Raw genomic sequence first — 16,409 nt, forward strand, 5'->3', positions numbered from 1 at the left:
ATTATTTCACATTATTCATGGCGAAACTTTTCGAAGCTGACTATATGTTATGGGTTTATGTCATTTGAAGACCTATAATTGTTTACATCCAATTGTAATTAAATCTGAAACAAATAAGTACTAGGTTAGAGAAGAAAACGTTATGTAGGCAGTATTTACTGCCACACGTGACCAGTCAGTGAATGTATGGTACATTAAACCTAATCAGAGTAATTTTAGGTTCTTTCAACGAAAACAAATGTGTTCTTTTCCAAAATCAAGACTCGGTCATTCAAAACAAATATTATCGTCATAATATAATCTTTAACTTTCATATTATTATGTTTGTTTCTATTTGACTCAAGATCATGTGAGTATCTATTTATAGTTAACAACGTTCGAGTGCATAAAAGTGATTTGGCTAATCAGAAAAACCGAAGTTTATCCACGTTTTGTTTTATTGACTTCGTGTTGCTTACTCTCTTATTCTCTGTGTTTTGTTTTTGGACTGTTGTTTGTCATTGTCTCATTTTCTCGACTTACTGTTTATGATTTCTCTTTCTCTTTTGATAAATATAGACAATTTTGTTTCTAATAAAGAATTTAAACATCGTGGCACCACAATCCAAACACACAATGCCTCCACGGGACAAACTGGTGCCAAATAAACTCCTTTCCTGGACCACACTGGTGCCATATATACTCCTTATACTTTCTCTTGTGCCACAGATCTGATTGAAACCTAATAAAGTGAATAATTGATTTACTTAATAATGAGATCTTCTCTGCTCAATTATATCGATCTAAACTGATCTTATGCATACCTATTTCTTTATAAAATGTGTTTTATATTCATTTGACAGTGGTGTAGTTTGAACAAAGCAATTTAATTATCTTAGATGTTACGTTGATAATTATTTCAAATCTCACAGGACTACTTTCTTTTCTATATTCAAAAAAGGATACAAATTTCAATTTCGTTGAAGATTTAAAATTTTAAAATTACACTTGATCATATTGTAAAGCGAATGTGAGTTAATAACTTTGATCCTTGATAACAAAGATTACTACCAGTGGATAATGAAACAAATCGCTTGACTGGGTATTTGTTCTGAGCACATTATTTATTTGCCTGATCGTAGAATTGTAGCTATTGATGTCAGTCTAGTATTTACACAGAGCCTGTGATTCCAGTTTAAATTATTGGACTTCATACTAAATGACAGAAACTGTCTGCTATTATTTGTCATCATTGATAACAGCCACATCATACATACAAAACAATAGTATCACTTTTTATCTAATTCATTTCCGTTTGTAGATCATTCGTTATCGAGTATATATCATAAGTTATTATGAGTTAAAGAAAGAGACATTTTGTAACGATCTTGATGTGAAACGAAGTGTTTCATATACATAAACAGAAGGGAAATCTGGACTGGTTGTCTGTATTATTGAAGACAAATTGTGTAGACTTAATAAGGTAGTAAATGAGGAATCTGTAGACTGAATGATGGAGTACTTGCTTAGAGAAATAGTGTGATGTATGTTCCTGCTTTATTGATTGTTAATTTATGGGAAAATTAATTCCAGAAAAAAGATTAAGGAACTGATAGTTGATGTTGTAAATCAATTCATTTTCTGCTGTTCAGTTTCCTGTTCTGTTCCATTCCAACCTACATAACGAGAATTTTATTGTAACCAGTTTGTCATGACGATTTAGTTAGTGTTTTATTTTCAAACTGTGACATCTGAAGACCGAAAATGATCGAACGAAGGAGGTTAAGGATTTCACTGCTCACCTTAGTGTACCTATCTGGATTCATTGGATGTAGAAGACATAGTGTACCACGTGTCTTTAGTACACCTTCGGGATCTTTATCTGGAATGCTTATACCATTCTCGAACCCATTGCTTTCTCCTGTAGAAGTAATAGGTGGCATCGAATATGGAGTAGCCAAACGGTTTAATCAACCACTTGCTTCTGACGAAAGATGGACAGGAAGAAAGATATTTTTAAGTCGGAGTCTCCGTGGCGTTTGTTATCAGCCAATTAGTAATGTTAAAAGATCGAATGCAAACAACATTTATCACTATGAAAGTTACTCTAGAAGATTAGAGCCGTATATCATCCGCCAATCCGAGGACTGTTTGACTTTTAACTTGTATATACCAACAATAGGTAAGTATTGTAAAATGTTTAAAATCTAGTCCTTGTACCTATTTATGTAACTTCAATTGGTAGATAACTACTTTGCCGTAAGCTATTTCGAGTACTTATTTTCTCTCGATGGGGTTAAGATGAAATTGTTAATTAATGTTCATAAAGCTGCAGTTGAAAATTGACCTCAAGCAACATGCACATTCCGTCATTCATACACTATACAATGTCCTCTCAATACTAAACTCAGTTTATATTCATACCAGTTTTATTAGTACAATTATGTGTTTTATAGAAACGCCTGCTTTTATGATTTAAAGAGAAAGTAATATAATAAAATCTGATAAATGATGTGCTGGAGTTATTGATTTTCACAGAATATTCTGTCTTAATATAGTCGCTCATTAAACTGTCTGTGAAATTGGTTTTGTCTATTTAATGCCATTTAACGTACATTGTAGTATTCTAGCAGTTTTAAAAAAAAATTGAATAATTAATGGAATAATTGTAACGAGTAAGGAAAGGCTCATTTATATTTTCCTTTTTTCAGCTTGTACTTGTAAACAATGACAAGGCTTGTTTTATATGTCTACACATGTCGTGGAATTTGTTAAACTCAAAATTTACTCGTGCATATAAAGAGTATCAATATATAATGTTTCCATTTACAAAACCTGCTGAACTTCTTTTCATCATATTGATGTTGTACTCATAAGTGAAATGTACGATTGTCTGTTTACCAAAATTAAGGATATTAACATACAGAAAAAATATAGACAAAATATTCAAAATGAGGGTTCATAAATTTATAAGCTCACAAAAAAAGTAGTTTTTACCTGGCTTTTCGGGTAGGCAACTATACCATATTTTGTTGGAAAGTAAAAAAAAAGGTAATTTTGATAACATGATTCTACAACAGTTCATTGTTGGACTTCATGACAATACTATTTGACTCACCAGGTTGAACGTTTTGGTGTGTTTTAAGAAATAACCTTATATATCGCTAAAAATGTTTTACCATGCCTGCGTTCTGTATAAATCTAAAATGCTTGTCACTTTAGTAGCATTAAACTTCTGTCGTATTTATTTTGCAATTGGATTACAAGAGAGCGGTGCCAATACATGTATACAGGCTTTTTGTTTATTGAAAAGTGTTTGAAAAATGTTTTTTAAAGATGACTTTAAATGTCCACAGTATTTATCCTTACCTAATCATGTGTTCCAAACACGCATTTATAAGTGTTTTTGTGCCATTTTTGGGATTCCTTATTATTCGGTTTGATAACGGTATTATAGTTTAGACTTTAATTTGCAGAAATTGTTGATGGTTCATGCATTATTTTGTAGATTTTTTAAGTCAGAAATCGAAATGTTTAAGTTGTATGCAAAAATGACTGGTACTTGACCTAAGACTTAAGCTCCCTTTTTTTCTAGTCAACACACATACTTGAAGAATCAATTTTATTTGTTGTATGTATATGAAAGGTAAGAGACTAGTTGAAGGTAAAGTTTTTCACATATCTGTTTTAGTATCCTGTCTGTTGTTAGGGATGAGGGATAGATAAATATCCTGCCACGTCCGGTCTTTATTTCCGCTTGGTGTATTTCTGCTTTGAATCGCTCTGAAGAGTTAAGCCTTTTTTAACTGTTTGCATAGTTTGTTCTTATAATTCCTGTAACACTGTAAACATACAATGAACTGTCAATTTCAACAACAGAGGACATTCTTTACTTGCCTTTCCCAAGTCAGTACCCTGTAGTTCAGTGGTTGTTGTTGGTTCATGTCTGCCATATTTGTTGTTCATAAAGTGATTGCTATATTTTTAGGCCTTTTTTTCTCAATTGAACTGTTTCATATTTGTCATGTCGTAGCCTTTTTAAGCAGACTATACGATATTGGTTATTGCTATTAGTTATTTTTCATTGTTGAAGACTGTAACACACATGCTTTTGTTTTCATTACTTGAGGTAAATTAAAACATTTACATTTAGACATGACTCTTGGGGTGTACCTATATTGGATTAAGTTATAAACAGATACATATAATGTTTACTTGTAAACATTGTAAAGGAAACTTGTTTAGCAAAAAAATCGTGAATATTGCAGCCTTGCCTAAGCAAATAAACACGTATTAATATTTCAATATTGAATTCCAGTTTGCAATATATGCATAGTAAAACGAATATGAATAATAACAGTTGATCGGAACTGATATACACATAGTTAATTTTCCGGCATTTGATGTCTTATCCTGGGACGAGAAAAGTCTATAATTCTTATCTCATTTAAGCCAATAGCTGCTGTTGTATCTCAGCCGAATAAAAAAAAAAACAATCAGAATCTATATTTGATAAATAAATATTTCAAGATGGCATGTATGTCGACTGAAACTAATAGCTTCGCACCGTGATGCAAAGCAACAACAAAAAAGACGGTTGTAAGCACTTGATATCGTATATTAATCTAACGCTGTTAGAAATAATATTAAGATTTTTTTCGGAAAAAATATGTGTTACTTGATGTTTCTGATTAGATCTTATCAGTTGTTTATTGATACGACAAGTATTGACAATCGTGGTTTGTTTTGGCAAATCAATTTTGTTTTTTGTTACTTGATTAAAAGAGAAATGATATATATTTAACTATTGATGAAAGCACATTAAGTATGGTAAAGTATAAACATCAGACTGAGTTGCACTCTTTTAGTTGACGTTTCGATAGGATGAATGGGTTTGACTGAAGACTAAAACGATTATTTGAAAATGCATGTCGACCGTCATGATTTAAGGTAATTGTCTAGTGTTTTTAAATACTACCGTATGCATTGCTTTTAAAACTAAAACCTTTTACTTTCTATATCTTGTCATAAATAAACACTAGCTTTCCGTCTTATTATATTTGTCTCATTCTGACATTTTGTCTTTCCTCGTTGTTCAATTAGATCTATCAGTTTAAAAACAAATTGATAAGTTACACTGTCATGCACTCAATATATGAACATTGCTTGTTAATGTCATCTTAATTAGAACCTCAAAAAAACTAATGCACAAACAAAAAAAGAATCGAGCGTTTGAAAAAAGACTCATTGGATATTTTTGAAATTCTTCACGACAACTTTTCACAGAGTCACATTTGCAATAACTACCCAAGAGCTCTGTACAAGGATCTCTATTACTCCCTTGATCACGGTCTTGTGTAATCGCATTGAGTACTGTCTCCTGTAATGATTGATGCACTGTCTCTTGTAAACAACTGACCAACTTCTTCCGTAATACCCTTATCACTGTCTCATGTTATACACTGACCACTGTCTGCCGTAATCCCCAAGGCACAGGCTCTTGTTTTTTCCGGACTATTGTTACTTGAAACCCTTTGACCGCTATTTCCCCAATCATCTGGCCACTGTCTCTCGCAATCCCTGACCATTGCTTCTGAAATCCCCTGACCACTGTCTCCCGCTACCCCTGTCCAATGTCTCCAGTAATCGCCTGACCACTGTCTCCTGTAGTCCCCTGCTACTATCTCTAGTTATCCCCTGACCGCTATGTCCTGTAATCTGCTGACCACTTTCTCCCGTAATGCACTGTTCTTTGTGTTCTGTAATATTAAGGCAACTACAGTTTGTGTTAAATCGAAACATTTCTTCTTGGGTCAAGCATTGGTAATTCTTTTAAATGGTCGACAATTTATTAAATCTGGTTTATTTGCTGTATATCGATTTCGAAATCAGAAAAATGATAGATGTCTCTGATAACGAAATTGACTATTGAGAATTCCAAAGTATATTCAGAGCAGATCAATTCTCATATAACTTTCAACATCTAATGTATATTTTCCACATGACATTGCATATATACATGCTATTTGTTATAATATAAAAAGATCAAATATCACAAGAACTGGGGTGTATTAGTATATGTATATTTATTTCGAGATAGTTATTTGTCATTATTATAACAAAAAACGCTCTTTTGTAACAATTTACGGTGATTTGATACCATGACATTTAACATTCTAAATATACTATTAAATACGGTTTCTTCAGTTTCAGTGTTCTGGATAGATGATCTGTTGTTGTACATAATAACGTGTCTATTGGGACGTGAGTTTGGTGTAAATTGTGAATAATGATCATTCAGATCGCTTATTTTACTTTTAAACTTTGATATCATGGTAAAGAAATCTTCAATGTTTAAATGCAATAGAAAATTAAAAAAAAAAAAGGAAAATGTTCTGAGACATCAATCATTATATACGTAAGCACTTAGAAGCCAATATACGATCTTCAAAATATAGATACAGTTTGCAGTGTAACCACTGTTAGAGAAAATTAATGATTCATTTGTATGCTTCGGAGTTTAGTGTGGACTATTTTGCTGTTATATACATTGTATATAGTATTGTTTTTGGCAAGCTTAATCCGCCTCCGCGTGTGTAGTTTTCTCTCTGTATTGAAGGCACATTGGTGACCTTGACCGGTTTCTGCTCTTTTGTTGTTTTGTTGTATCTTCACTGCTTTCATTCTCTATTCTAATAACACTTCTAAATACAAAATGAATTGAAGTAGAGCTTGCATGAAGTAGGGCTTTTTTGATTTTTTGGCTGACTGTAGATATGCTTCAATACATATTTGGGGATAATGAAAATTTTACCTTTCCTTTGTTCTCAATTTGAGCATGCCATATTTATTAGTAGAAATACTATAGCAGAACACACGTGTTTACGACTTATCAGAATGTGTGATTGTTTTTATATTTTCCTTGATAGTTACAGACTTGTTCAATAATTTTCTGTTTTTTTTCTTGGTATTGTTTTTTTTTAAATTTTTATCCGTCATGTGTTCTTTGTTTGTGGACATATTTCTTGGACTTTAAATGCCAAGTTATAGTATTCTTTATTTTAAGAATGGAAAAATATATTTTGTATGACCACTAACATATCACATAACCTAGTTTGAAATATTGTTTTTATTTAACAGACAAGTAGAAACCCATATTGTAAATACATTTCAATCATCATATTTAATGAAGTAAACATGGAGTTGATTGTTTTGATTATTTACCCTTAATTTGAATAAGAGATACGTTTTGGTTGTTCTCATCTCACCAGTGACCCCAGTGCTGCAAGGTGAGTTTCCTTCATATATCAAACCAATCATTAAAATTCCCCCAAAACATTAATTTTGATTGTGACACTGCATGTCTACAAAAATTGAAACCGACAACTTTCAATAGCTTATATTGATTAAACGTCATTTTAGAAAACAAATATTCTAGTTAGAGTGAAAAGATGAATATTATTGGTTATTCATATAAAGAGGTAAATAGTTTTTACTCCAATTATATCAAGTAACATGCACAGATGCGTGTAGTGCAGATTGAATGCAAAATTAAGTAAGAAAAGTTTGTAATTATTGTAATTGGGCATTTACGTTAACTTCAAAAGAGACATTTTGGTATCAAATGAAAAAAAAAAACAACATCGGTCGAAGAAAGCCCGACGATGCAAAGCCAATAAAACCAGCTCCATGATATACTTAATTCGATCTGAGGTGGCCCAGAATGGTAAACAGACATCGTGCTGCTCATTGCTTACTTAAATGACAACCTCTCAAAATAGCACAGAAAAACAAACATAAAATGATAACAAATATTCCCATCTTTTTTTTTTTTTTTTTTTTTTTTTTTTTAATAATTATTCAGTTTATTGCACTATTGGTTGTTAACAAATACCCTAAAAGGTACAACTATCCCAGATAGGTTTATCCCTGTGTGTGAATTATCAAATGAACCAGGGGATTCACAAGATAAACTTATTATAAGTGGTTAATATATTATTACAATCTATATAGTTTACAAAAACTGCATAGCAATAAAATCCGGAAAACATACGTTCTCTCTGTTTACGTTTTTCTACTTATTTTAATTGTATATCACGTGGTATAGATGTTTATTATGTATCTTGAACACGTGCGTTTTATTCATTCTTGTATGTTGGAATATTCTTAATTAGTTTGGTAAGTTTTAAATTTAATGAAATAACTGTTTTGTATTCTTTAACGATTACTTGAATGCGCTACAGAATACTGAGAAACTTGATGCATTAGCCTATTATGAGTATCAAACATTGATGACATTCTGATGGTATAAAGTTAACATGGTCAAAACATGGACATGATGGATAAAGAATGAGACTTTTTTTATACTTTGTATAAAGTATTGACAATCGTTTCGTGTAAACAGAGAAACAGTATACATAAAACATAAATGAAAAACATAATATTGCTCTGCGAGTACATGGAGTATAATGTCTTAACTTTCACATAAACAGACACACACACATGTGCCTACACACAAACTTGGTCACAAAACTAGCACACACACACGCACTCTCTGTCACACAACTACTCAATCATAAGTACTTGTACGCCTCAGCTATTGAATTACATTGTTGTGAATTATATATATTTAAATGTTTCTTTCAAAAATTTACTACATTTTCTTTCTAAGAGTATACTATTTTCATACCATTCTAAGAATTCTAATTTAAAAACCCTGTATACATCTATGTACTTGTGTTTTAACTCTGATGCATAATTGCTTTTGTAAACAGCAAATAAAACAATTGTTAACAACACATTAATATCAAAATATGAACTGTCATGAATTTTGTATCCACGTATTAAATTTTGCATTGATAAAATAAAATATTCCCATCTTATATTAGTACCGTTGTGCAAATATTTAGACTTATCCATATATATTTATAAAATGTATCAATATAAAAATTCTATGTCAAATTTGACAACTTTTATCAGAATGTATTGCGTGTTCTATAAACCATATGTTGTATCATTTCCATTATCGGAAGTCCTCACGGAATAGATACTGTAACTTTCTATAACATCAAAACATCTTAAACGGAATATTTTGCTTGACTTCTACTATAAATATGTATCACGCAAAAAATTCTAAACGCAGATTCTTATATGATATGTTTTTATGACTATAATTTGATAATAATTTTATAACTGATAAATACGACCAGATGTAATTGAATCAGGGTTCAATATACTGTCTGGTAATATTGGCGTATTCTTTTATCTAGGATGGCAAATTCCAGTAAATCATCGCAACAGGTAATTTCTTCAATACGTAAATCTGTATGCAGAGTTGTAACTCATTTACTAAACACATATATAGATGTAATATAAGAAATAATATGAAGACATGTGGTATGAGTGTCATTGAAACAACTCTCCACAAGAAACCACAATGACACAGAATGACTATAAATCACAAGAAGACCTTCAACAATGATCAAAGCCCATACCGCATAGTCAGCTATAAATGGCCCCGAAATGACAATGTAAAACAATTCAAACGAGAAAACTAACGGCCTAAATTATGTAACAAAAATGAACGAAAAACAAATATTTTTTCTTTTTTTATAATTTTTTTTTTTATTCATCATGGATTAACAGGCAAACGAAAAACAAATATGTCACACATTAACAAACGACAACCACTGAATTACAGGCTCCTGACTTGGGACAGACACGTACATACAGAATGTTGCGGGGTTAAAAAAGTAAACGGGATCCCAACCCTCCCCTAAGCTGCGACAATGGTGTAACAGTACAACATAAGAACGAACTATAAAAATCAGGTGAAAAAGGCTAAATTATGTATGTATGTGCCTGTCCCGAGACAGGAGCCTGTTATTCAGTGGTTGTCGTTTGTTTATGTGTTACATGTTAGTGTTTCGTTCATTTTTTAAAATAAATAAGGCCGTTAGTTTTTCGCTTGAATTGTACTACATTTTTATTTCGGGTCCTTTTATAGCTGACTAGGCAGTATGGGCTTTGCTCATTGTTGAAGGCCGTACGGTGACCTATAGGTGTTAATTTCTGTGTCATTTTGGTCTCTTGTGGAAAGTTATCTCATTGGCAATCATACCACATCTTCTGTTTTGTATTAACTCATCATATGGATAAATATTCAAGTGGATGTAGACGGATTCTTGTTACATCCCAACAACAAAAAAAGGCACAGATATAAGAATACTCGCAGTTTACTGACAGCTAGTTAGTGGCCTCTAACAACTAATAAAAAAATCATGCATCTAAGACTAAATTATCAATCCATACACATCCAACATCCAATGGAGTTCGTGTAAAGACGTCATAAACAGTCAGAGAAAACAGTTGTCAAAGGTACCAGGATTATAATATAATACGCCAGACGCGCGTTTCGTCTAATAAGACTCATCAGTGTACACAGTTGAATAGCACTGAGGATTCAAAATTTCTCAAAGTTGTGCCAAATACGGCTAAGGTAATCTATGCCTTGAATAAGAAAATCCTTAGTTTTCCAAAAAAATCTAAGTTTTAAAAAATCAAGATCAGTGGTTTGGCGAAACTTCCGTCCTCTGTGATTGCAATTGACAGTAAATTGTATGTCTAGAAATTACTGAAATTATCAAATGCTGATGAAGAAATGCAAATAATGTAAGAACTTCTATCCAAATAAAAATACAGCAAGTATTCCATTCGAAAAAAATCTTTACTGCTTTATAAAAAAGGGATAGGTCAACCAATACATTTTTATGGAATATTTTCCCGTAAATTATTTATTTTGTTTAGTAAAAAGAAGATGAATACATAAACGCAGTCTTTTTTTTTTAAATATTCGAGACCCTTCTTTTGTTGTAGCTTTTCAGAATTGTATCATTTACATTATGGAGCCTTTCTATGTATAATTCTTAGAAAATATCAAAATTTTGGACCATTTGTACCCATTTACCAGATCGATGACAACACGTTTTATTATGACTTTTTAAATGAGGTCTGGTATACAGGAAATGGTGTGATAGTTATGTCTTTTTATTCTGTTTTGATTTACACTTTCTGAAGAAAATCAAATGACGAAATTTTGTAGACGTCATTTTGTAGACATATACAAATGCTTTTTATTGATTAAAAAAAAATAAAATTTAGCCTTATTACGAAATATTTGCAAATAAATTAGTTTCATAAAATATGTACATGAAAGGGATGCGAGTTACAAGATATATAAAACATATATAATTATTAATGAGAGTGAAAGAATGAAATAATAATTGAATCCGTATTCATGTGACCTTTAATCTAACTCCTTAGCTAATAATTATGCGTGTTCAGTTATTAAAAGGGAAAAGAAAGTGAATGTTGAAAGTGAAACAAAATTAAATCATTTGATTGACTGATTCGATCAACATAAAATCATTCATAAACCGGTAAAAAACGACGATTGACATATATTTTAACCTTAATATGAAATTAAATAGATCTGGAAAAATCCAATTTTACGAGTATTTATATCTACATTGATGTTAATATCACTTTTATGACCGTCGGCAGTCTTCGGAGGTCAACTCTATAATAAATTAGATGGCGTATTGACTAAAATACACACGAAACGACGATACATATAATCGAGCCCATACCCTGTTCATTGTTTATTTTAGACTTTTTATAATTTGGATATACGTTTTAGTATGTTATAAATAAAATACGAGAATTTAAGTCAAATCGGTGAACATAAATTTGGCGGCCAATGTCTCTTTAAAGTTAATTCAATGAGCACAGCTACGGATGTCTTATTTGAATTATTAAAAAAAACCATTCCTCTTAAAAAAAAGTAGTTCATTAAATATTTCTGTATTATATACGTCATTCTAGTTGTCAAAATAATAGTAAATATTGAGTATTATATTTTATAATTTTGATTGGTTAAAATAGTTATTGAGTTTTATATTGTATAAGTTTGATTGCTTGTTGTTTAACTTTGTTTAACGTCCAGTATCAATAAGTTTATGTAATTCCAAATGTTCAGTGCTTTAATACATTATAAAATATAAACCGTCCCTGAATAATAAACTTAATAAATTCAAATAATGATCCAAATATAGAGTATAATTTTGTAAAAGAAAAACATAATCATGTTCTTGTAAAATCTAACTAAATAGTTATCAAAAGTACCAGGATTCTAAAGTAAGTTAATTTAGAATCATCTTTTAGCACTATAATTGATTTGTTTAATTTGAGCTGTCTGTTATATCAAATATCATTACGTCTTGTTTTTTGATTCGAAAAATATTGTTTTCTACTGGTAAACATCAATAAAAAAATAAATATTTCACTTAAAAAAAAGCGATTTAATTTGAAAGTTAGAGTTGTTGTTAATCACAGTTACATAACCTGTTTTCTCGGAAGCAGTTGATTACACCATTAAGTAAAATTCGCATGCCGTAAACATGCAATAATATTAATTTCACTTTATTTTGAACCTGGAAATTAAATTGTGCTTCACTGGAAAACCAATAATTATATCATCCAGGGATTGAAGCAGAGATTTAATTTCATCATGGTTTCTAGAAATTGATTAGGGACTCTCAATAGAACAATTTATCTTATCATTTTCATCGCTTTGATTAGATGAAGAAGTATGTTCCCGGTAGTTCAGATATTACAAAGGTCCTCCCCTTTGAATGAGCAATTATTGTCTTTAATTGTTCACAACTTAATGTAAATAGCAAGTGTGCAATGTTAAATACACATTTCAAACGGTCCATCCTTTCAGAGAAGACTTTATCATCATGTGGTATATTAAGTTGTACAGAGACAGCGTTAACATAATCACAATAGTTTGATGTTAGGCTATGACACATCAGGCAAATGTACTATTCCGGTAGAAAAATCAATAACAATGCAAAATTAGATATCTGCAGTTCAAAAGGGAAAATTCGAAATGCATTATCCCAAAATCACAATCAGACGAAAACTGTATGCCCCTTGTATAAGAGGCATGATATCTTTGTTCCTTATTTAGTTTAGAGGGATGATTTATAGAAATTGTTCCTTCTGGTTTATCTTTAAAATATCATTAAGTTTACCATGCACGATATGTAGCGAGTGAGATGTCTAAAGACATTTAGTTTTTACATGACCGATATCTTCAATGAAATGTATACCAAAGATTTGGTATATGCGATATAGCCTACGCTTTGGTATGATAACAAATCATTCGTTTGAAATTTATTCAGTTCAATGACCACCTATCAGATATTAACAGAAAAAAATAACAAAAATACTTAACTCGAAGGAAAATTCAAAACGGCTCAAACACATAAAACGAATAAAAAAAACCCTGCTTGGTACAGGCATTTTCAAATGTAGACGACGGTATTTAAACCTAGAACTATAGCTAACTAAACTTCTCACAGTTGTATTAAATTCCATTAAATTGACAACAATGTGTGAGCAAAGCATACAGACATTAATGGTAAAATAGTGAAAAATTGGAGTACAGCAGTCAACTTATTCACTATAAAAACAAATAACTATTTCAAGCAAGGAAAATTTAAGAGGCCCCTGGAAAAACAGAATGAATATTCATTTCTTGGTACCATAGAAAATAGGGTATCAACTTTTTGTGGGGATCCCAAGAACGTTGAATGGGATAACAGAGGGATCAACTAATGTCTACGGTTATAAACTTAAAAGATAGAAATTATTCAAGGGTCATATAAATTTGAGCTAAAAAAAACCTATCATTACCAACATAAAAGGAAAACAAACAAAAACAAATATCCAAAGATAGGAGCCTGCAATTCAGTGATTTTTTGTGTGGCTGTCTGCCATTTTTGAATTCGTTTCTTTTTTTCAATATTAACCTGGTATTTTGGATTCTCTTTTGAATGGGTGGATGTTTTAATGTCTTTTATAGCCTTTATAAGATATTTTGTTTATGCATTGTTAGACTATAGCTGTCTACAACCTTGTCATATGGTTTTTAGTTTCTAGTTTACTAATTGGAAATCATACTAAATCTCAATTTTGAAATGACAATATAGTACTTTATACCAATCATTCTGTACACGACATGACAATGTAGTACTTTATACCAATCATTTCGTACACGGCACATGACAATGTAGTACTTTATACCAATCATTCTATACACGGCATGACAATGTTGTACTTTTTACCAATCATTCTGTACACGGCACATGACAGTGTAGTACTTTATACCAATCATTCTGTACACGGCATGACAATGTAGTACTTTATACCAATCATTCTGTACACGGCATGACAATGTGGTACTTTATACCAGGCATTCTATACACGGCATGACAATGTAGTACTTTATACCAATCATTCTATACACGGCACATGACAATGTAGTACTTTATACCAATCATTCTGTACACGGTATGACAATGTAGTACGTTATACCAATCATTTTGTACACGGCACATGACAATGTAGTACTTTATACCAATCATTCTGTACACGGCATGACAATATAGTACTTTATACCAATCATTCTGTACACGGCACATGACAATGTAGTACTTTATACCAATCATTCTGTACACGGCATGACAATGTAGTACTTTATACCAATCATTCTGTACATGGCACATATTTCATGCATACTTATTACTTTAAACAAATGTATGAACGAGTAAAAACATTTTGAGAATACAAATAGCGTAAAATATTTGAAATCATTATATTAAAGAGTCTTTAACCAAACACCTAATCTGTCGCAACTAACACTTTTCTAACGGAGTACTTATCTTAATATTAGTACGATTACACTATGAGCCACCTTTTATCAAAAATTCAAATGAATAAGATTTATCTTAATTAACATTTTTACAGTCATATGTATTTATGGGAAAAAACTTTAGTGCAAAAAGGATTAATACTTTTAGAAATGTAAATAAAACATAGTACTCTCGCTTCTCTTGCACTTTATAACGATGTGGTACAATAAGTTCAAATTATTGAAACTAATTAGAATAAAAGCTTTTTTAATGTCAAATACTCCATAAATCTTTCCGATTTGAAGGATTTCTGTTATATTTAATTATAATCAATCCTGTGTTTACAGTATTGTTTCAGTTTGTATTTTATCATCGGGATGAAAGTCTTTAATAGTTGTTTTTCTACATTTTTATTGATAATTTTTTGTCCATCTGTACGATTTAATAGTTACAATTATTTTCCATTATGAATTCTACGTCTGTTATTATACTCAGGTTGTTCATGTTTTATCACTTTCTTTGTGTACTTTCGGTCATCGTATCTCACCAAATGCTTTAACCAAATTATGAAGGTTAAAACTCCGATAATTCCCTGCTGCTAGATAATAATCGATAAATAGAATATCTAAATGGCTACGCTTCCTTTATATTTACTTTAATATAATATCACAAATATACAAAGTTACATCTCAAGTCATTTAACCTTTAATAGAGAAAAATTGATAAACGCAAGACACAGCAAGACTGTTATTATCAAAGTCAATCTTTGGCGCTAAAAAGGTTGATCAACTTTGAGAAAACAATTGATTGAGTGGGTTACAGAAAGACTATGATTATTAATAATTGTCTTATTTGCTAAAATATAACGACATATCTAATATGTTCGTTTTGGAGCAAGCTTGAATACTTAGTATATTGAAGCATCAAGATTTATATATCAATCAAGTGCCTCTATCAAATATGGAACTTACCGAAAAACGATTTCTCAAATCGTATAATCTAGTATTCGTTATTCTTCTTGGAATATTTTACGGTCATTGTGTTTTGGAACCCCGAATGTATTTAACTCGATATGGGCGTTTGAAAGGGATGCTTATTCACTTTCAAGATGCACAGTTAGGTCCGGTAGAGGTTATCAGTGGCCTACAGTATGCTTGGACTAGGCATAAAATGTTACAGTTTATGCCACCTATCAATTCACTAGAAAAATGGTTAGGTATAAGGATCTTTACAAAGGTAAATTATCGGGGTATATGCCCTCAAAAGAATTTATCGGATACAAATATACCAAAAGGAAACATTATGGAAAAGGATTCTGAAATGTTGCAAATGTATTTCTTTCAACAACGTGAAGATTGTTTAAGTTTAAATCTATACATTCCTTTCAGAGGTAAGCAATTTTAATTCATGCAAATATAATTCTTTGCTAATTCAATTCAAATGACACACTTGATATTTCAGAAGATCGGAAACAATATCTTAGCAATTATACCGTCTTATAATAATTTTACAGCTATAGGCGCTGGTACATTGGAATTCATCAGAGTAATCAATTTCAATTCAGGGGAGTTCTGTTCAATCAATAAAGTTTGATCCTATGTCATAATTAAATTTTCTTGATCTTTGGGAATAGGCCAGGATCGGATGATCAAAATTCTGTTTTACAAATTT

The 16,409-nt window shown here is 31.1% G+C and overlaps 1 protein-coding gene across 3 annotated transcripts in view; it reads left to right on the forward strand.

The window, feature by feature from the left end:
• LOC139517920 (neuroligin-4, X-linked-like) overlaps positions 1 to 16,409 on the forward strand; it is a 261,221-nt gene that overhangs the window by 34,598 nt on the left and 210,214 nt on the right. The window contains exon 1 of one of the 3 annotated variants that reach the window (XM_071309466.1): positions 806 to 2,161. The exons of 1 other annotated variant lie outside the window; for it this stretch is intronic. In XM_071309466.1, the coding sequence (XP_071165567.1) occupies positions 1,744 to 2,161 (418 nt within the window). In that variant the 5' untranslated portion in view covers positions 806 to 1,743. Of the gene's footprint in view, positions 1 to 805; positions 2,162 to 16,409 lie in introns of those variants that run through there. One more of the 3 variants, XM_071309461.1, reaches the window with a different exon arrangement.

Source organism: Mytilus edulis, chromosome 3, assembly GCF_963676685.1.
Source record: "Mytilus edulis chromosome 3, xbMytEdul2.2, whole genome shotgun sequence".
Lineage (NCBI taxonomy): Eukaryota > Metazoa > Mollusca > Bivalvia > Mytilida > Mytilidae > Mytilus > Mytilus edulis.